Here is a 21,392-nt window from a genome sequence, read left to right on the forward strand (position 1 = left end):
CACTATTATTATCGCAATCGCAGCCGTGCAAAAGGTGCTGCTGTGGCCGTATCGTCATCACCACTACCAATTCTGTGTCCGTGGAAGATGGCGGCGACCACATTGACGGACGGCGCGATAGCTCACGAGATGAAACGGCAGATTTATCATGATTTTTGGGAGGATTTCAAGGTTGGAAGCCTCGTGAAAAAATATGGACATTCGCACTCTACGATTTTAACTGTCATCAAGGCTGGGAATGTCCTTCAGTCCAGCTACCTGCTAATCGGTTTCGTGCATGCAAAAAGGACTGCCGCCAGCCTACACGCTACTGGAAGCGATGCTCACAGTGATTGTCAAGCTTCAGCTGCTGCTCAAGCAAGCGCGAGTTTTCGACATCTTTAAGTTGCTTAAGTTATTTTATGGCTATTGATGTATACTGTAATAAAGTGTTTAGTGCTCTGTACAATGTTTAGTGTTGTTCAACCCGATTTACTCATCGTTAGTAGTAGGCAAGCCTGCATGCATGGGAAAATACTTGGGTGTGCTCTTCTTTCCTTTTTTTTTCAAATTTTTTTTTGCCAGTCCAGATGTAACGATAATCGGTTATAACGATCGGATTTTCAGGTTTTCTCAATATCGTTATAAGTGGACTGCACTGTATATCGAACTCGAAGGGGATCGCAAAATAGTTTGATATATCGATAATTTGATATACAGAAATTGGCTTGAGACGCCACTTGCGATCGTGAAAAATGATACTGTATTTGTCGCGTAATCAAACCACTCGCATAATGGACCCACTTCCCACTTTTGCCTCCTAGAATTTGAAAAAAAAAAACAACTTCGCAAAAAACTTCCAATTAAACTTCCAATTAACCTTAAAACACAAAAACAGCGTCTTTATTAGTAACGAAATTGAGATTTTCTCTTAAGAAAAATAGTCGGTCATCTTGCTTTGCTCCTTCTTGCCGAATCGCGCTGCTGAAAGCAAGTTCTGCAGGCTGTAGATGTGGCGGAACGCTTCTTCCGCGTTACCTTCAGCGGCAAAAAAGTGCTGCACGAGAGCAAGGCTCGCAGCTACATCGGCAGCCTTTGGTTGCAGCTCGTTTTCAACGTCATCATCGTCGCAGTCCTGGGTTGATTCCTAGGGCCGAATAATCTCTACAATCTCGCTATCCGTCAGCACACAGCATGTTTCTACCGCCTTGTCTACGGCGACGTACTCTTCAAAGTTGACGTCCCCAAGAGCATCACCAAAATCGGTGCCGTCAAGCTCGCTTGTTGACGCTTCCTCCGAAGAAATTGCAGAGGCATCCCCCAAAGTTGCCACAAAACCGCAAGCCCCGAAGAAGTTTGCGATCGTGTCTTGCTTTACACGATCCCATGCTCGCGCTAACATATGCATGGCACTGAGCAGGCTCACCTCATATTTTGTGGAGTTGTCCATACACAAAACCATGCGCTCGAGGAGGTGCCGCCTGTACAGGACTTTAACATTCTTTATGATGCCTTGGTCCATTAGCTGCAAAACAGATGTTGTGTTTGCAGGCAAAAAGGCAAGGTGTATAGCACTCAAGGCTGGCACATTCACTTGAGCACTGCAGTGGTCCACAAGAAACAACACCTTGCGGTTCGAGGCAGCAAACTTGCGATCCAATTTGGTTATCCACCTGTTGAAGATTTCGGCTGTCATCGTTCCACGCTTTCTTGTTTTACTCATAGTCCACAGGCAGTGTCTTTACGCCTTTAAAGCACCTCGGCTTGGCGGATTTCTCGATAACGAGTAGGCGACACCGTTCCGTGCCAGTCATGTTTGCCGCGATCAGCACCGACACCCTTTCCTTGCTGCGTTTGCCCCCAGCACAGTCGTCATCCTTGAACGTCAGGGTCTTCTCTGGTAACAGCCGATAGAAGAGTGCAGTCTCATCTGCGTTGAAGATGTCTTCCGGCTTGTATTCGCTTAGGTATTCCCGCAGCTTTCCGTCCTTCCACGCTGTGCATGTTTCCTGGTTAACGGATGCTTTTTCACCACACACACTTTTAAAAACCAGGTCATGGCGATCTTTAAAGCGCTTCAGCCATCCATCAGACGAAACGAAGTCATCGATCCGCAACATTTCTGCAAGTGTTCGGGCTTTCATCGCAACAATATCTCCGCTGAGTAGAAGTTTGTTGGTCCGGGCCTCCCTAATCCAAACCAGCAGAGCCTTCTCCAACTCTGGGTAAGCGCCTGTGCGCATTCGCTTCCAAGACGTCTAGAACTTGTCTTTCTCAAATGCATCCATTATTAGGCGCTAGTTCTTAATGAAGTTGGACAGCGTGTTCGGCTTGATACCGTACTTCCGCGCAATGCCTTTTTTGGCGGCACCTCCCTTGTCCACTTTCTTCAAAACCTCGACTTTCATCGCCAGGTCGAGTGTGCGATAAGAGCCACGGTTTGCCATGGCTCACCCGCGGCACAAACTAGCCAACACTCTACTCGCACAATGCAACAAGGGCACTCGACCAACACACGCCTCGACAACGTCGATATTCACTGCAAGCCTAATCTCGCATAATCTCGCCACTGCCAGTATGCAGTGCTGCGCGCACCTATGGCACCCACTTGGCCTCCGCGATCAGCTCCGGCAACGCTCCAAGCAGCGCGAGGCAGCTGCTTGGCCTCCTGCCGGAGCCGATCTTGGAGGCCGCGGCAGCCGTAGCATTGAATAATCGCGCCGCTCCAAGAAGGGTGGCGCTGCGGACGGCTGTGGTGTCGATGACACCAACGCGAAGCATGGAGCTGTTGTGGAACTTAAAAATTGCACATTCTACCAAAAAATGACGGTTGAATCGAGGATCCCGACTGAAAATTAACTTCCAATTAAACAATAATATTGGCTGAGGACTTCGAATTATCGAGCGATTTCTTCCATAGGATTACATGCAAAACTGACGGGACGAGCACTTCACTTCTAATTAACCGAAAATTCCAATTAAGCGGCTTCGAATTATCGAGAGTCGACTGTACTCTCATAATAGGCGCACTTTTTTTTAGAAAATTCGGCTCAAAGTTCGGGGTGCGCCTATTACGCGGGGTAAAATTTCCGCAAATTTTTTGACTCGCATTCTTGTGCTTTAAATTTAACATATGTCAAGAACATGGCTACTCTCACAAAAATGACGATAAACCCAGCATAAAAGTGAAAAAGAAAGCTACTTACATTTCAATGAAGAGACGAGCGACGTCGAGTGCACGCATACGAAAAATTTATTTGCATACTTGCACTGACGCTTTACTCATCCGATTCGGAGTCCGAGAGCACACACTCATTATCACTGACCAGGGACCCACGTTCTTTGTCCGAATTCCACAGCATCTCATCTTCGCTCGCATCTAGTGCGTTGGAGATCCCCGTCTTCTTGAAGCTTTTTCTGATGACATCATCGGAGATCTCTCTCCAGGCTTCCACTATCCAATCGCACATTTCCACAGGCGGCCTCTTAATTTTGCCACCTGGAATTAGCTGATGCTGCCCTCCAGCCATCCAGTTAGGGTACAGCCTTCGAGCGTTGTCCTTAAAAGGCTTATTTAAGGACGCGTCCAAAGGCTGCAGTACAGATGTGAGGCTGCCCGGAATCACGACAATATCCGTGCGCAGCTCTTTCAGCTTCACTTTATCAGTTTCCACAAGGTGCTCGCGAAAACTGTCCAGAACGAGCATGGCCGGATATAACAGGCCGCCCGGCCACCGGCCCCAGACCCTCTTTATCCAGTCCAGCATCAACTCTTCGTTCATCCAGCCTTTCTCCTGGAACCTGACGTGTATATCTCGACGGAGAGTTTCCTTAGGAAGCATCTTCCTTTTAAAAATGACGTACGGCGGCAGTTTGTGCCCATCCACAGTCACCGCTAGTATAACAGTACATCTTTGCTTCTCCGCGCCAGATGTTCTAATAAACACACTTTGTGCACCTTTGTCCTCCACAGTGGTGTTTCTTGGCATGTCGAAACAAAGGAGCGCCTGATCTGCATTCCCGATCTGGGACAAAATAAAGTTCTTTTGCAGTCGGAGCCATATCACAAAACAGTGAAAATCCACCACCTTGTCCTCGTATGCCGAGGGCAAGCGCTGGCACAACATTGTCTGCCTCCTCAGGGTTAGCCCATGGCGTCAACCCGGAACTTGCCCTAAAATTTTTAGTGTCAATGCCCTGTGCTCGGGCAATTCTACGCGCCTCAGTCTGCACTATTTCGAGGGACACGGTACAACAGTCTTGTCGGAGGTGTCGTATGTGCTGAACGAGTTCCTCCTCCACTTGCGGATACGTTCCGGACTTCGCTCCGCGGAAGGCCTGTCATGACTTGTTGGTGGCTTGAAGTTTTTTCTGCCGACTTCTCCAGTAGCGAACGCTGGTTTCTTTGACACTGAAATGTCTGCTTGCAGCATGGTTTCCGTGCTCCACTGCGTACTGCACAGCTTTCAGTTTGAATCCAGCCGTGTAGCTCGCATACTTCCCCATTGTAGCACACACGACAAACCCACCCGCACGCTGCTTGCAAAATGGCGAAATGTGGCCCCTTACACAAGAATGGATACATGGTAATGGGTCTACCCTTTGTGTCAGACGGCAACTTGCGCCGCCTAGCGCCTAGCCTAAAATGTGCATCGATGGCGATGACACTGTCGCTTGTGTCGCGTCGTCCCTGACCAACGTCGCTCGTAGCATTGCGTCCGATTTTCCCCGAGAAAACAAATGGACAAGACACTTCTCCTCCTCCTCTCCTGGAATTCATTTCCCAGAGTCTCCCAGCTTTCAGAGCTGCCACAGAGAAGGTAGCGTAAAGCGTACATACTTTGTGTGGCATTTGGGGGGTATCGGTATTGACGGAAGAGCTTTTTTCGGCCGTTGATTATGTCTCTTTTTTTAAATTTTTTTGACGTGTTGTTGTACTTGGCGGTCACAACCGATACTGTCGTGCATGGAGCAAGGAAAAAAAAAAAACATTTTTTTCCTTCCTCCAAGCTGTCGTACTTCGCCGTCATCGTCATGAGTGTTCCTTGCCCAAACTTCCGGGCTCATTCACAGTAGGTTTCAGATGCGGCATCTCGTGTTGTGGAATGTATGTGCATGTTTTTTTTTGTTTTTTTCACCTTAGTTTAGGGGAGGCACGTCGGCTTTCAATCGTATAAATACGGCATTGATCTCAGTGCCAAGTTCGGGGTTCGCCTATTATGCGCGGAAATAAAAAAAATTTATATTTCGCACCCAAACTGGGGGTGCGCCTATATGCGAGTAAATATGATACTTTTCATAGATCCTGCGGTGGCAGGGAGCGAACTTGGCAGAGTGCCCGTGATGACTTGATTGCACAAGCCTGGTTCGATTTATCGCTTCGGGCGGGCGTAGTCCACTGCCACAAAATCATTGGAAAGCGTAAAAGCTGCAAATGCCGTTTGAAGCGAACAATGCTCAAAGCTGGTGTCATGATCGAAGCTGACTGCGTGCTTTCGTTGATTCATAGATGCAATATTGAACGACGCTCGGCAAAAAAAAAATCAGCCGCTTCTTAACGTCCGCAGCCGCCATAGCTTACGCTGCGCATGACAAGTAAGGACAACTCTCGCAAGAGAAAAACAAAAATTGCTCCTTCTTAACATCCGCAGCCACCGTAGCATACGCTGCGCACGTTCAGCACGACTGCAAAGATGACAGGCTATCTAAAAAAAAAAAATATTTTGCAGTGTCTTAGCGTCCGCAGCCACCGTAGCTTACGCACGTCCAGCACGACGACACGAGACGCAAATCGCACCTCGGCCGCCGCGCGCATGCGTAGTGCGTGCTGCGGCGAACGAGGACTGGGAGAGAGGAAGGGGGGAGATAAAGCTCGGCAGATGAGTGGGCACACCCTTACGCTTCGCTCTATCACATTTTTCCCCTCTCCCAAACACCACGGCTGCATTGGTTCTCTCTCGTTCCTTCATGCACACGGCTTTCAAACGATCACTGCAGATGCGGGCGCCTTTGGGGAAAGGGCGCGGCGCTTCCCTTGACCAGTGGTTGCCAAACTGTGCCGGCTCATTCCTTCCGTGCCTGGCTTGAAAACGTCACGCGGCAAACGGCCGAGATGTCTTTGGAGAAGGTACACCGTCCAATGCGTGGTGCGGATTTCGATACATCGAACGACTGGTGACATTGAGTTCGATATACGACACAGCTTTCCTATACTTATACATGGGATTTTCAAGGGAATATTCCGTGAGTTCGATATAACCAAAATTCGAATTATCCGGGTTCGACTGTATAAAGACTGTGTGAGATTCTAAATTTGCTCTGCAGTTTCTTTTTGAGACTGTTCTAGGGCACTAACTTGGCTTTCCTTTCAGAAAATAGAAAGAAGAAGCACTGGTTTTTTTACTGCTACACAACAACAGTGGTATATTAGCACTTTCATGCACCTTTCTTGACAGACTCCAAAACCCCTGTCGCAAGAGCATTCAGGGCTCTATAACAGGACATTAACAGGACACCTCAAAGTTTGGGAAAGGCTAGAGCTTTCTGAAGCATTTGCTGCCTTCATAGTCATCCATGGCTTGCTGTTAGGGATATAAAAAAGCTGATTACTACTGGCAGTACAGTTGAACCCGGTTATATCGAACCCGGATATATCGAATTTTGGTTATATTGAACTCACGGAATATCCCCTTGAAAATCCCATGTAAAAGTATAGGAAAGCCGCGTCATATATCGAACTCAATTTCACCGGTCGTTCGATATATCGAACTCCGCACCACGCACTGGAAAGTGTGCCTTCCCCTTGGCCGTTTGCCGCGTGACGTTTTCAAGCCACGCGCGGAAGGAATGAGAGGGGACTGTTCTGGACAGCGCCGCGCCCATTCCCCAAAGGCGCTCGCATCTTCAGTTATCGTTTCCTGCGCGCCAACACATGACGTTTGCAAGCCATGTGCGTGGGTCTGTCCATTCTTTTGCCGAGCTATCTCTCTCCTTCAGCACGCGCTACGCATGCGCCAAGCCAGCTCAGCCCGTTTTCAGACAGACGTCGGACGCTTTCTCCAGCGTGTGTTGCGAACCCTCTGCCCGCGGCGGCTGACGTGGCTATGGCGCCTGCGAACGTTAAGAAGCGGCAGCTCTCTCTGGTTTTTTTTTTTCTTTTTTTTTTTTGCGAGAGTTATCCTTTCTTATCGTTGTGGTGTACGCGCGACGTAGCGTAAGATATGGCGGCTGCGGACGTTAAGAAGCGGCAGCCTTTTTTTTTTTTTTTTTTTTGGCGGGAGCCGTTTTATTTTGCATGTATGAATCAACGGAAGCACGCGGTCTGCTGCTGCGATCATGACGCCCGCTCCAAGCGCGGCGTGATAAATCGAACCAGGCTTGTGCAATCAAGCCAGCACGGGCACTCTGCCAAGTTCGCTCCCCGCCACCGGAGGAGCTATAAAAAGATAAACGCGCCCTGACGTTATCGTTGCGCAGCATCTTGGCATGCTGCTAAGAAATGAGCTGTGGATGCGACGGACGACCGAAACGCAGTGACGCGCGCCATCCACATGCAAGCGAAAACGCTCGCGATTTCTGCCGCAGCGACACAGAAGCCTTGTATTGAGCTGTCGTGGTGGCTCGAGCGGCAAGAGGGATGCAGTTCCAACAAGTTTGAAATTTTTCGCTCTGTCGCTGCCGCTCGTCGCTGAGATCGCTCAATCGCTTGCATGTGAGCGAGCTGGTCTTAACGCATTTTTTTTTTCGAATTCTCGGGTGCAAAAGTGAAGGGTAGGTTCATTATGCGAGTGGGTTGATTACGCGACACATGTGGTATCGTTTTTTGGCATCGTAAGTGCCGTCACAAGCCGATTTTTGTATATCGAATTATCAATATATCGAACTATTTCCCGATCCCCTTCGAGTTCGATATATCCAGGTTCGACTGTACTTCCTGCTGACTTCTAATTGACAGCATCTATTTTACATTGCCTTACAAAACTTTTGCACAGCTGTGCTGCTGAAAACTTGCACAGCGTACACTCATTTGCTTTCTTTTCCTACCTGTGGCTAGTGCCCCGTGACTTGTGGAGGTGGCCGGCAGACCAGGTTTGTCATCTGTGTGGACCGCAGTGAAAGACAGGCTCCCGAGCGATTCTGTGCCACCCAGCGGAGACCAAAAGTGGTGCGGAACTGTGCCGCCCAGCCTTGCCCCTTCGTGTGGAGGACGTCCGACTGGTCTGAGGTGCACACTATACCCATATATCTGTCGGTTCTGCTCTGATCACGACGTGTGTTGATTGACCTCGTCTTTTCGTGGAATCATACGGCATGCCACCACCAGCCAAATTTTTTCGTAGAGAGCATACTGCTTGTCTGCGTATTCATTTTTGCATTATCACATAGAGCCCTCAGTATGATGCTGGTACCACGCGCGCATCAAATGAAATCAAATCAAAATTTGATTCGAACATCTTGTGCATATGATGCATTACAAAGTCATCTCTCTTGACAACAACTGCTTTGCTTTCGGGACCTGAAAGCAAAGAAGTTTGCTTTGAGGTCCTGAAATACTGCAGGAAAGTTTAGCGGTTTTTCCCGGCAGAAAAGTTTATCTCGTGTTTTTCGATGAAGATGGGCTAGAAGAATTCTTGCGTCCATGCTTTGTCTATCTTGGCGAAGTGGAATACATAGTATGTCAGGTTGAATGTCAGGCAAACACATCTGTTGCAAAACTTTCTTGATTGAGATTTCAGAAGACAGACAAAATGCCTGAATTAATTGTGTGACAAATTATCAGGCAGAAAAAAAGAGAAAAGAAATTTCTACAACAGCTTATCTTTTTGTGATGAAAAAAAAAGAAAACCCCATGCTCAGTTTTATAAAATACAGTTGCACCTCGATATAAAGAAGTCCAGGTGCAGCAGTGGCGTAGCGGTAGAACATCCGCCTCGCATGCAAGAGGACCGGGGTTCAAATCCCGGTGCCACGCAATTCTCCACCGGACGAAAACAAAACAAAAAAAAATCCGCGTGTCGATGGAATTGCATACACAGGTTTGGGGTGCGACCTGATGTCGGTGAACACCTCCGGCAACGCACTCCCTCACCAGAACAGGAGTTGGCCACCCTGGTGCAGTAATCGGCCGCAACCTCCTATGATAAGCTCTATAAAACCCCGGCCCTCAGTCACCAGCGGCTGCGGAACAACTGACCACGGCGGCGGTCAGACCTGTGACGCAGCAGGGGGTGCTAAGAAAGCCTGGCTCCGCTGGACAGGCTGCCATTGGAAACTGACCCTGGCAACGTTTAATGCTCAAACCCTAGCTAGTGAAGCTAGTTTAGCAGTGCTGTTAGAGGGACTAGAGGGCATGAAATGGGATGTCATAGGGCTTAGTGAGGTTAGGAGGCCGAATGAGGCATATACTGTACTGAAGGATGGGCATGTACTGTGTTATCGAGGTTTACCAGAGAGGCGACAACTAGGAGTAGGTTTTCTTGTCAATAAGTATATAGCGGGCAATATAGACAAATTCTTTAGTATTAATGAGAGGGTTGCAGGCATCGTAATTAGGCCTAATAAGCGGTATAAACTGAAGGTTGTACAGGCCTATGCACCTACATGTAGTTATGATGACCAGGCAGTTGAAAGCTTCTATGAAGATGTAGAATCGGCAATTCGAAAAGTAAAGACGCAGTATACTGCACTAATGGGCGACTTCAATGCCAAGGTAGTGAAAAAACAGGAAGGCGACAAGGCAGTAGGTGACTATGGCATTGGTTCTAGGAATAGCAGGGGAGAGTTACTAGTTGAGTTTGCAGAGCGCAATAACTTACGAATCATGAATACCTTCTTCAGCAAACGGAAGAACCGGAAATGGACATGGAAGAGTCCAAACGGAGAGACTAAAAATGAAATCGACTTCATAATGTGTTCAACCCCCGCCATTATGCAAGATGTAGAGGTAATCGGGAAAGTGCGATGCAGTGACCACAGGATGGTGAGGTCCCGAATTAGCCTAAATCTGAAGAAGGAACGCAACAGATTAGTAAGAAAGAAACCCATCAACGAATTAGCGGTGAGGGGGAGGGCAGAAGAGTTCAGGATCTCGCTACAGAATAGGTATTCAGCTCTAACTGAGGATGACGACATTACCCTAGAAGCAATGAACAATAATTTCAGAGATATCATTACTGAGTGCGCGGTAGAAGTAGGCGGTAGGATAGTTAGAGAGGATACCGGTAAGCTGTCTAAGGAGACAAAAGCGGCAAAGAAGAAATTGGGCATAGGCAAAAACCAGATGTATGCGATAAGGGACAAGGCGGGCAACGTCATCACTAATATGGAAAAGATAGTCAAAGTAGCCAAGGAGTTCTATACAGATCTCTACAGTAGCCAAAGTAGTCAGGACCGTAATGAGATTGGCGGTAGGGAAAAACAGTCAGACGTTCCACCAGTGACGAAGGACAAGGTCAAGAAAGCATTAGAAACTATGAAAAGGGGGAAATCAGCTACAGAGGATCAGATAACTACAGATTTGCTGAAGGACGGGGGGCATATCGTGCTAGAAAAACTGGCCACCCTGTATACGCAGTGCGTGGTGTCATCGACGGCACCGGAATCATGGAAGAATGCAAACATTATCCTCATTCACAAGAAAGGGGACTCTAAGGACCTTAAAAATTACAGACCAATCAGCTTACTGTCTGTTACGTATAAGGTGTTTACTAAGGTAATCGCTAATAGAATCTAGACAACCTTAGACTGCAATCAAGCAAAGGATCAAGCAGGGTTTCGGAAACGGTACTCTACTATCGATCATATCCATACCATCAATCAGGTGATAGAAAAATGCTCGGAATATCATCATCATCATCAGCCTGATTATACCCACTGCAGGGCAAAGGCCTCTCCCATATTTCTCCACTTAAAACCGGGTTCTGTGCTAGCTGCATCCACTTGACCCCTGCGAACTTCTTTATCTCATCTGCCCACCTAACTTTATGCCGCCCCCTGCTACGCTCGGAATATAACCAGCCCTTATACATAGCATTCATTGATTACGAAAAAGCATTTGACTCAGTTGAAACCTCGGCGGTGATGCAGGCATTGTGAAACCAGGGGGTAGACGAGCCGTACGTGAAAGTGAAAGTGAACTATGGCTGCACAGCAACCATAGTTCTGCATAAAGAAAGTAACAAAATTCCCATAAAGAAAGGTGTTAGGCAAGGAGACACAATCTCCCCAGTACTATTCACAGCTTGTTTAGAGGAAGTATTCAGAGACTTGGAATGGGAACAGTTAGGGATAAGGGTAGATGGAGAATACCTCTGTAATCTGCGATTTGCTGATGACATTGCTTTGCTAAGCAACTCGGGGGATGAACTGCAAATAATGATTGATGACCTAGACAGGAAAAGTAGAAAGGTAGGCTTGAAAATCAATATGCAGAAGACTAAGGTAATGTTCAACAGTCTCGGGAAGGAACAGCAGCTTACATTAGGTAGCGAAATACTGGAAGTAGCAGCCAAATATGTCTGCTTAGGACAGGTAGTAACCGCAGACCCGGACCATGAAAAGGAAATAACAAAAAGAATAAGATTGGGATGGAGCGCATTTGGCAAGCAGTCGCAGATTATGACTAGCAGCTTACCGGTACCGCTCAAGAGGAAAGTATACAACAGTTGCATCTTGCCTGTACTCACCTATGGGGCTGAAACGTGGAGGCTAACCAAGAGAGTTCTACTTAAGTTGAGGACAACCCAGAGGGCTATGGAACGAAAAATGGTAGGGGTAACATTAAGAGATAGAAAGCGTGCAGAGTGGGTCAGAGAAATAACTCAAGTTACCGACATTCTAGTAGAAATTAAGAAGAAGAAATGGACATGGGCAGGACATGTAGTGCGAAGAGAGGATAACCGATGGTCGCTGAGGGTAACAAACTGGATTCCAAGGGAAGGAAAGCGTAGCAGGGGGCGGCAGAAAGTTAGGTGGGTGGATGAGATTAAGAAGCTCGCAGGGGTCAAGTGGATGCAGCTAGCACAGAACCGGGTTAAGTGGAGAAATATGGGAGAGGCCTTCGCCCTGCAGTGAGTATAATCTGTCTGATGATGATGATGATGATAAAGAAGTCCTACCTGCAGCTGAAAATTTAGTTACGTCAAGGTTGCTGTGTTTTAGCTGCCCAAATGAAGTAACAGGTTCGTGGAACACTACTGAGAACTTGTAAATTATGAATTCAGGAAATAAGCAAGAAAATCTGGCACTAGTAGCGCTGGTCAATTTTTTTTTTGCGTGTGCAAAGAGGGAACGCAGTGCCCAATACTCAGTCGCTGCCAGATGTCACCACTGGTATCATCATCACCCAACATTTGCAAATGGAGACTAGTGCATTCCAATTTGCCACGAGATCGACCAAGAGGTGGCGCCACCGTCGCTTCAATAGTGGGGATTCGCAGCTGGCAGTGCTCGCAGAAACGCACGCAGCGTATGTCTGCTTCCGAGTTTACGCGATGAAAATGTGCCTTATGCAAAAATAAAATAATTAGGGATTTACTGTTTAGTGTGTTCCAGTATTGTAGGAAAAATTATGTGGACTTCGCCAATGGAGCAAAAAAAAAAAAAAAATGTGCGCGGATTTTAGGAAAAGGCGTGCAACCACCAGTTTTTAGATTTACAGTCGACGACCAATTTTTCGGACATGCTTGATTATTTGGACGTTTTGCTGGCCCCAGGACATACCTTATAAAGTCAATGTATAGACCTTATGCAAAATTGCTGCCATCTACTGGCCGCCGCACGTATTTCCGCCATGTTCAAGGGTAGCTGCATTGAGGAGCGGCAAGCGGCATAGGGGTTGCGCAGCCTGCTGCGTTAATGCTCGTTATTGCCGATAATATCGACATACTGTTGTGTCCCTTGTTGTACGCAAAATTAAAATAAGGGTGTAGAAGAAAAGAAGCAGCAAGTTACATTCCTTGAGCTTTTTTTTTTCTTGAGGTTTGTGTTAATCTGCTCTCACGTGGTTGTCGCGCTAGGCACACTTTCGATCAGCGGCACGCTTGAATTGTAAAATATCTTATTTAGTGTGCATTGGAAGATAGCGAATCAGTACCCGGTGCTAAGGCAGACGAAATATATCGCCCACGGTGTGTTAAATTTGCCTGTAGACTGACTGCGCATCGCCTTTTCGCTATGCAAGAGTGTTGTTCCTGATTTCCTTGTTGCCAGTTCATCTCAGCTTTTAAGGGGGGACGAGGGTCCTAAAACTAACTTTTTTAGTTATGACTAGAATCTCACGAAACTTTGCACACGGATGTGGTTTTCTCTCCTGATTTCAAAAATGTAATTATAAATGAGCTGGTGGCCTTAGATCAAAAGTTATCTAACAAAGTCCAGAGCATAACTAGTGAATTTCTTATGCAGCTTTAATGAACTTTCTCATTGCATTTCGTTGCTTTTAATTACATAGATTGATAGCCATAGTCTTCCCATACCCGATGACATCATTCGTTTTCCTCAAAAAGGCACGTCATTTTCACATATTATGTTGAGAGAAAAAAGCTGCATTATTTGACATGAACTCATTAAGCTAATCTCAAATTGACATTTATCCATTGCCTAAACTAAAAAATTAAAAATGTTATTGGGTACTTCATTTCTCTCTGAAGAAAATGGTACCAAGGTAATTTGTGTCAGCTAAAAAGAAGTTATCAAAACCCAAAGGAGAGAGATAGCTCGGCAAAAGGATGGGCACACCCACGCACATGGCTTGCAAACGTCATGTGTTGGCGCGCGGGAAACGATAATTGCAGATGTGCGCCTTTGGGGAATGGGCGCGGCGCTGCCCAGACCAGCCGTCGCGGAACTGTTTCCTCTCATTCCTTCCGCGCGTGGCTTGAAAATGTCACACGGCAAACAGCCAAGGGTGATGCAATCGTCTTTGGGGAAGGCACATTTTCCAGTGCGTGGTGCGGAGTTCGATATATCAAACGACCGGTGAAATTAAGTTCGATATATGACGCGGCTTTCCTATACTTTTACATGGGATTTTCAAGGGGATATTTCGTGAGTTCGATATAACCAAAATTCGATATATCCGGGTTCGATATAACCGGGTTCGACATATAACACTACCCTCCCCAAATACTGGTAAAAGCTTGCCACAAAGTCTAAATATACCGCCACTAGAACCAGCGTGAGAAGCTTCATTTACCACTTCATATGCCTGTGGCAGTGCCCTTCAAGGCAAACAAATACTCAAAATTACGATAAAACGGTCTTGCTATATTAATAAACTTGCACAAAGTTTAAGGCTAAAACATAGCGGTATACTAGAATGACCTAAGAAATTGGCTAATGTTCCAGAATGAAACTTTGCTGTACAGCGCATGCAGGGCCACCCGCGGAGTCCCTTGCTGGAGCTGAAGCTCGAACTTTCACGCCCCTCGAGCGCAGCGACGCTATTACTTAAGCAATCTGCAAAAGAAAAAAAAAAAAAACGAAACAGTTTGCGGGTGAGGAACGCGGGCAACGACGCGATGTCAGGCTCGCCTGTCATCTGAAGCGACGCGATAAATAAGCAACGAAGTGCTAGCGTCGGCGGGGACTATGAGCATCAGCTGAACAGTGCAATCTATCGATGCTATCTTGGATGCCTCTGAACCGCTCGCGAGGTCGAGAACACGCCGCGCGCCGCCACGCCGCGCGACCCTGGCAGCGCGCCGCCGTACTCGTTCTTCGACGCGCACTCGCTAGGCGCCTTCGTTTTCAATACACTCCTGATAGGGCTACTTCCAGTGAGCTACGTCTAAAGACCAGCACCGGCTGCTGGAACGACTGATAACGATCACGAAAGCGCATCATAAACGAGCGAAGCAGCAGCCGCGACGGCGAACGTAAGAAGAAAAAAAAGAAAGAAAATGGCAAACAGTCACGCTGGCCAGTGGGAAGCGCGAGACAAGGGGCTCGCTTCGCGAGCGCACGCTCCAGCCAATCAGCGGACCGGAAACGGCTTTCGAAAACCCGCGACGGTGGTCGTTCTGTTTGAGCGACATCATTTGGAGACGCCGCAAAATGCGCAAACAGAAACAAGCTTCAAAACAAGTCCAAGATAGCGGCGGCCAATGGCTGCTTCAGCCGCGGCGCGCGCGCAAAGTTCGTACAATTTTTACCCCTTTTTGGCCATTTCGAGGCTCCCGTGGCATTTTAAAAGTCGATTTTACCGTATTTCCTGACTGAATTCAGTGTTGATATTTTGAAGGCTAGTGCTCAGAGGTACAAACATTTCGAAAATGCGTTTTTCTCAAAATCAATTTTTTGCCCATTTCTGACCAGTTTAAGACCCGCGTCCCCCCTTAAGCTTTTGCTTTCATGCATACAAGCTGTCAACAGATTTCGCTCGTATGTATACGTCCAGGTATCCAGATAGAACAGGTTTCGGCACTTCAGAGGCGCCAGACTGCTTTTTTCCAGCTTGATGTTCTAACGTCTTTACGTATTCGATTCATCGATGAATTGAATATAGTCGACTACGTCCAGGGTTCAGTTGCTGAGATGCGTCTCCAGAACACGACTTGCAAAAGAAATGACTCGGAGCATATCATCATCATCATCATCGACCTGACTATACTCACTGCAGGGCGAAGGCCTCTCCCATATTTCTCCACTTAACCCGGTTCTGTGCTAGCTGCATCCACTTGACCCCTGCGAACTTCTTAATCTCATCTGCCCATCTAACTTTCTGCCGCCCCCTGCTACGCTTTCCTTTCCATGGAATCCAGTTTGTTACCCTAAGCGACCATCGCTTATCCTCTCTTCGCACTACATGTCCTGCCCATGTCCATTTCTTCTTCTTAATTTCCACTAGAATGTCGGTAACTTGAGTTATTTATCTGACCCACTCTGCACGCTTCCTATCTCTTAATGTTATCCCTACCATTTTTCGTTCCATAGCCCTCTGGGTTGTGACAGTGGGGTTTGACCTTTTTTTCTTATTTCTTAAGTTACAAGGTTGAAATTTTTATAGCTGATGTACATTTTTCTGCTGATAACAAATATGTAATTGGATTTTACCTAACTTATATAGATGTGAAGATGTTCAATGTGTCATGTTGGACCACCTTGCCCAAAATTAAGGCAACTTGCAATGTAAATACTGGCCTATATTTTACATTTACATGCTCTAGAAGGACCAGGGAATGCAAAGCATAGGCATAATTTTAGACCAATCACCAAAAAAGTTACAGACTTTGGAAATTTCCAGTCTGAAAATGAGATTTTCTTGAACCAGATAAATTGGTTGCTATTTATATTTATGCACAAAAATATGTAAATGTATTAGTATGATTGCAGAAAGCATCTCATAAGCTTTCAAATGCAACAAAAATGATGCAAATCGGGCCAGTAGATCTCAAGATATCGTGGGCAAGGGTTGTCAGCGTGGAAAAAAAGTCCATTTTGAGAAAACAAGAAAATAAGTTTAGAACACCACAAAACTTTATTATGGCCAAAAGCAACCATGGATACGAAAGGGCTGACCTCTAGAATGCACCAGGCATGTAATCACCGTCTTTCACAGCTGTGCGCTTTCTTTTCATTGCGCTGCGGAAGCTTTCTGCGCGTGCATGCTTTGCATCAGATGCCACAAGCCGACGCCTATCCTTCTCGGCTGACCTTTCAATGGCTGTAGTGCCATGGTTCACGCTCAGCTGCTGCAAAATGGCTTTGGTAGCGCATTCCTTGCCGGCGTTGAATCTAATGACTGCTTCAGCCACAGCAGATTGCACTGCAAACAATGAGGCATGCTTAGTCTTGGGCACCAGGGACCAAATGATGGAATGGAGACTCTCATTTGAGTTTTGGGTCTTTCCCCTTTGGCAGCGCTGCAGCAACTTCTTGTCGGAGAGGCGGATGAAAACAGGCCGCAGTGCAGCTGCGACATACTCTGGCAAGTTATAGCGGTGCTTTGGGGGTGGCTCATCTTTAGCCAAAGCCTGGTTATACTTGCACCAGGATTCTTGCCCTTGAGGTTGAGGTTGCCCTTGACCATGGTTTGGCTCTGCATCCGTTGATGTCACATGGTTATATGTAGCAAGCACCGCATTGTGCATTTTGTCAATGTCACCCTGGTGCGTTTTCAGTGCCCAGCCATAGTACATGGTGAGCTTTGTAATGAGCTCACCAGTCAACTTTCCTTTCCCTCTGAGGCTTGGTCCATTTTCTCCCTTCCTTTTATGCACTAGGTTTCTAAGTGCTGTTCCCATCCTCTTGCTGACATGGTTGGTGCAGTCTTCTTTTTGAATCTGCACATATCCGTACACATTCGCGTCTTGAAGACTGTTGAAGGCGCGGCTGTCACCATCACAAAGCATGGTTACATAGCGCAGTCCATACTTTTCAATTGACCGGCTGAACAGAATCTTGGCTGCTTCAACTTCCATTTCACCTGGCTTGCTGGAAGTGTTTTTCTGGCATTTGTGGCCGGCTTGCCATGCTTCAAAGTTTGGTTCGCCCTCCTTAGGACCAAAGCGGCATCCCAGGCAGAAATTACACAAAACCACAAAATCGAGAACATAGCCCGTAAAAAGCTCAATTACAGTACCAACACATACATGTGAGGAATGGCCCCGAGTGAGCCACGTTCCATCGAACGACACAGCTATATTTCCCGTGTGTCCAAAGTTCAGGTTCCGGTATTGAAGTTTCACAACATCAGCACAGTCAATCATCACTTGTGTGGCAGCGTTCAGAGCAGCAGGGTTTAACTTGCCTTTCAAGTAGTCTTGGTATGTTCTACAGTGCATACCACGCCGCGAAATATTGAGCGCGGAGAAAATGTCATTCAATGCGGTCTGCCCGTTCCCCGTGCTTGCAGCAGCATGCGCGGCGAGAACGTTGACTTCGAAAGGCTTGCAGGTTGCGTTCGTGCCTACCCTAGGCGAGCTCCAAGTGGTTTTCACCTGCCCACAGACTTCACAATTGAGCGCGAGCCTAACAGCAAGCCCAAATTCCAGCTCACCTTTTGCAATGCTTACGGAACCGCCGCACACTTTGCATTTCACGCACTCAAGCAGCTCGTTCACGGAGGTTAGGGTTAGCACAGTGAACGGCGTTCCTGACGCGGGCGCATCTTCGATCGTTGATCCCAAAAGAGACCGCTTTCGCCGAGTGCCTGAAACTGACGAAAGTTCACGCTGTGCCTCCGTCGCGCAATGTTCTAGTTCTGTTCTATCGGCGTCGGACAGAAAAGGCGTGTCTACACGGACGGCTCTCCCGGCTCCGTCGGTTGTTGCAGCATCTTGCGACGATGCCGCAGCAGGGCTCGAACTGTCGGCGGTCTCCGATGTCGGTGCATCCGGCAGCATTTCGCGTGACTGCAGCCGTTGAGGGCGCGGTTGCCGTCGTTTTTTCTTTTTTCCGAATGCGTGCGCAGTGCGGAACTTTCTATTGCCACCAGCCATCGTAGCGTGTTCGAGAAAGCTCAATCCAAAATGTCGGACGCGATGCCGTTTTTTTTTTGTATCTTTTTAGCAGACGATTTCGCAGTGTCCAATAGGGAGGCAGGATTCGTAGCACGTGACGCAAAAGCGCCAATGCGGTGCGAGTATTCTTTATTTTTTTACTGGCTTGTGGCTCTGCTGTTGCCAGACGCATGCACGGTTTCCCACTAAAAATGGATAGCAGAGAGCTTCATGCTTCAAACGAAACCAAAATGGTGGTGCTCCGCAGCGGGGTTCTTGTATGGCACGCTTTTGAATTTGACCGTTTTTTCAGTCATTTTCGCGAGGAAAACTGCCACATTCATGACTTTGAAGAGCAATAAGTCAATAAATACTTAACTGACAGTTATAATATTTTATGTATGGGTTCCTCAGAACATCAAGATTCGGAAAAAAAATACTTTGAAAAGTCAATTTTTTTGTCATTTTTCGGCCGCAAACCCCCGTGTCTCCCCTTAAGTAGAACTCTCTTGGTTAGCCTCCACGTTTCAGCCCCATAGGTGAGTACAGGTAAGATGCAGCTGCCCCTACCGTTTAGCTGCTCTTGTCTACCGCGAGTTTGCATGATTGTTGTTGCTATAGTGACGGCGATCACTGCGCTGTTTGCTTTTTTTTTATTAGTGCAACATTATTTTTTCTGCGAGTTGCATGAGGTGCATCGAAAAGGAGTTACGCCTTATTTTAGACCACGCCAGTTTTCTTTTCTCCCATCCATATCACTAAATAATTCCGTTTCTTCATTAAACAGTGTGATGAGGTAGGGATTGAAACTGCCAACCATTTGACACTATCTACAGAGCAATATCGTTTGTAGTGAGTCTTACCGCGCTTAGCAGTGAAGTTTGCTACTGCAGTTATCGCAGTAGAAGCAAGAATGAGCGCACACATGTCTTCCTACTTTATTTTGTCTAAAAGTACCCAGCCCTATACATGTATGCATCACATTTTCTGTATGCCCATTGCTTGGTACATTCTACTAGTACTTCCCTGAATTGCTGCTGGCAAATAATGTTTGTTGTTTTGCAATATGGGAAAAAAAAAAAACATGCATCACAGCTCCACACTGAAAACATTTGTGTTCTTTCAGGTGTCAACTGACTGGAAGCCCCATAAATTCGGACTTTGCAAAACATGTTCAGCAGCCATAGAAGGAAAACCGCCATTTAACATTACACAGCTCGTATACGTTCGCTACTTTTTCGCAAAACGATTTCGTGAAGAATGTTGCTAGTGTCGAATATTGCATGAGAACGCAGTGCGATTAGTTTTTCATTCAATATCTTCACAAGCAAAGAAAGCTCATCCCTGACATGGGTTACGAAAAACAATTGAAATATTTCAATTCCGTCAAAAAATGCGGGAAGAAGAAGAAAAAATACGGTATTGGAGAGGAGAAAGACTGCTGCAAAAACTGCGCATTGCACAAAGCACTGCTCGAATACGCGTCCACGAAGGAGCTTGACTTGTGTCTGGGTATAAGGCAGACCTCTGCTATGTGACTTCGCAGGCAGCAGTTTCTGCTATATATTGATTTTCACGAAATAGAACCACAATGTGACGGCAACAGGAGCTGCATATCTGAGGAGGATCAGCGCGCACGGAATCATGTCGTTGACCTGTCACGTTTCGTCGGCAAGTTCACGTGGTTTGGGGTTTTAGCCAGTTACATATAGGATATGGGTACTGCTATATGGTTGATTACATGCTAACGAGGTACATCAGCTGCTAAACATTCAGACAGAGGATGGGAACAGTAGTGCGCGTGCTTCACTGGGGACTGTGAAGGTCCATCAGAGCGCAGTGTTTATTAGGCATCAGTCCTATATAAGGGGGGACAGGGGTCTTTCGGACCAAAAAATTGTGAAAAAATCACTTTTTAGAAAATGTGATTTGCGAAATCAGTAGCTCTTTATCTACCTATCTGCTAAGTTTTTCATCTCTAGGGTCGGTATTTTAGTCACAATGCCAATTTATATAATCGATGTCGTCCAAATTTGGACTGAAAACGACCCCCGAAACAACCATTTTCCGCGAGGCGTAGCTCCCATTTCGTGCGCGGCACCGTAGACACTTGGTCACATTCGAAAGAGCCTGCTTTCGTCTTCAAATTGCCGTCTCTGCTGTTTACATTCGCCCATTGGTCGCATACAAAATAGCAAAAATAGCAAAAACGAAAACGTGGTATTTGCAATCCCATTGGCTTTCGGGGTGCACGTGATGATAAGGCGTCACCGCATTGGTGGAGCTGGCTGACGGCGTCTGCTCGGCGCGCCCGAGCCGTGGAGAGACGGCGGAGATGTGACAATGGCCGCGATTGGTTCCGAACCGCGAGGTGCGTTCACGGCAAGAATTTGTGAAAAAACTGAAAAAAATAGTTGAATAATCATCTCAAGTGATGCCCTTCCCTGGCTGTGCGCGTTCAGGCCGACGAAAGTCGTGCGCCGAACGATCGTGTGTACAAGCCTGAAGTAGGCCTAGCGGGTTCCCCAGCACGGGAGACTGCTACTGCCAGCGGTCGCACATGCCGCGACACTGACATCGCAGGCCACAGATGAGCAGGAAGATAAGCTCAAAACAGAAAAAGCTTGAACTCACGCCCACTCCAGCAACGAAGCGGTAGATGGATTGTTTTCATGACGATGACGGCAGCGCGACGAACAGTCCGCTTGGCGAGGCGGAGTTCATGATCGTCAGATCTAAACAGTTTGCAGAGATTGGCGAAGCGTAAACATACGGCGGCGATATTGGCATTTTAAAAAGTGAACGGGGATAAGAAATCGCTGTCAAACTTATTCTCCAATACATAAACTGTGGGACACGTCGTCTTCGTAGAGCTCGCCACGCGTTTGCGCCGATCGGACCTCGTTCATAGTCCTTAGTGAGTGCACTTGCTTCCAGTGCAATGCAGAGCTCTGGGAAGCAGCAAACAGCTCC

At 47.0% G+C, this 21,392-nt stretch overlaps 2 protein-coding genes across 7 annotated transcripts in view; one reads left to right on the forward strand and one right to left on the reverse strand.

The window, feature by feature from the left end:
- AdamTS-A (ADAM metallopeptidase with thrombospondin type 1 motif A) overlaps positions 1 to 21,392 on the forward strand; it is a 638,686-nt gene that overhangs the window by 542,247 nt on the left and 75,047 nt on the right. For all 6 annotated transcript variants that reach the window (XM_084579539.1, XM_084579541.1, XM_084579538.1 and 3 more), the window contains one exon: positions 8,033 to 8,203. In XM_084579539.1, the coding sequence (XP_084435665.1) occupies positions 8,033 to 8,203 (171 nt within the window). The remainder of the gene's footprint in view (positions 1 to 8,032; positions 8,204 to 21,392) is intronic.
- On the reverse strand, positions 16,500 to 17,762 carry LOC146180321 (uncharacterized). The gene has a single exon (XM_084579621.1). It carries the CDS (start codon positions 17,760 to 17,762, stop codon positions 16,500 to 16,502), a length of 1,263 nt encoding a protein of 420 aa, XP_084435747.1.

This window comes from Amblyomma maculatum, chromosome 9 (assembly GCF_055883805.1).
Source record: "Amblyomma maculatum isolate TAMU_Amacu chromosome 9, ASM5588380v1, whole genome shotgun sequence".
Classification (NCBI taxonomy): Eukaryota; Metazoa; Arthropoda; class Arachnida; order Ixodida; family Ixodidae; genus Amblyomma; species Amblyomma maculatum.

Bases quoted from the DNA above. Each gene is read 5' to 3' on its own strand.
- LOC146180321 (XM_084579621.1), bottom strand. From the start codon at position 17,762: ATGCACTGTAGAACATACCAAGACTACTTGAAAGGCAAGTTAAACCCT.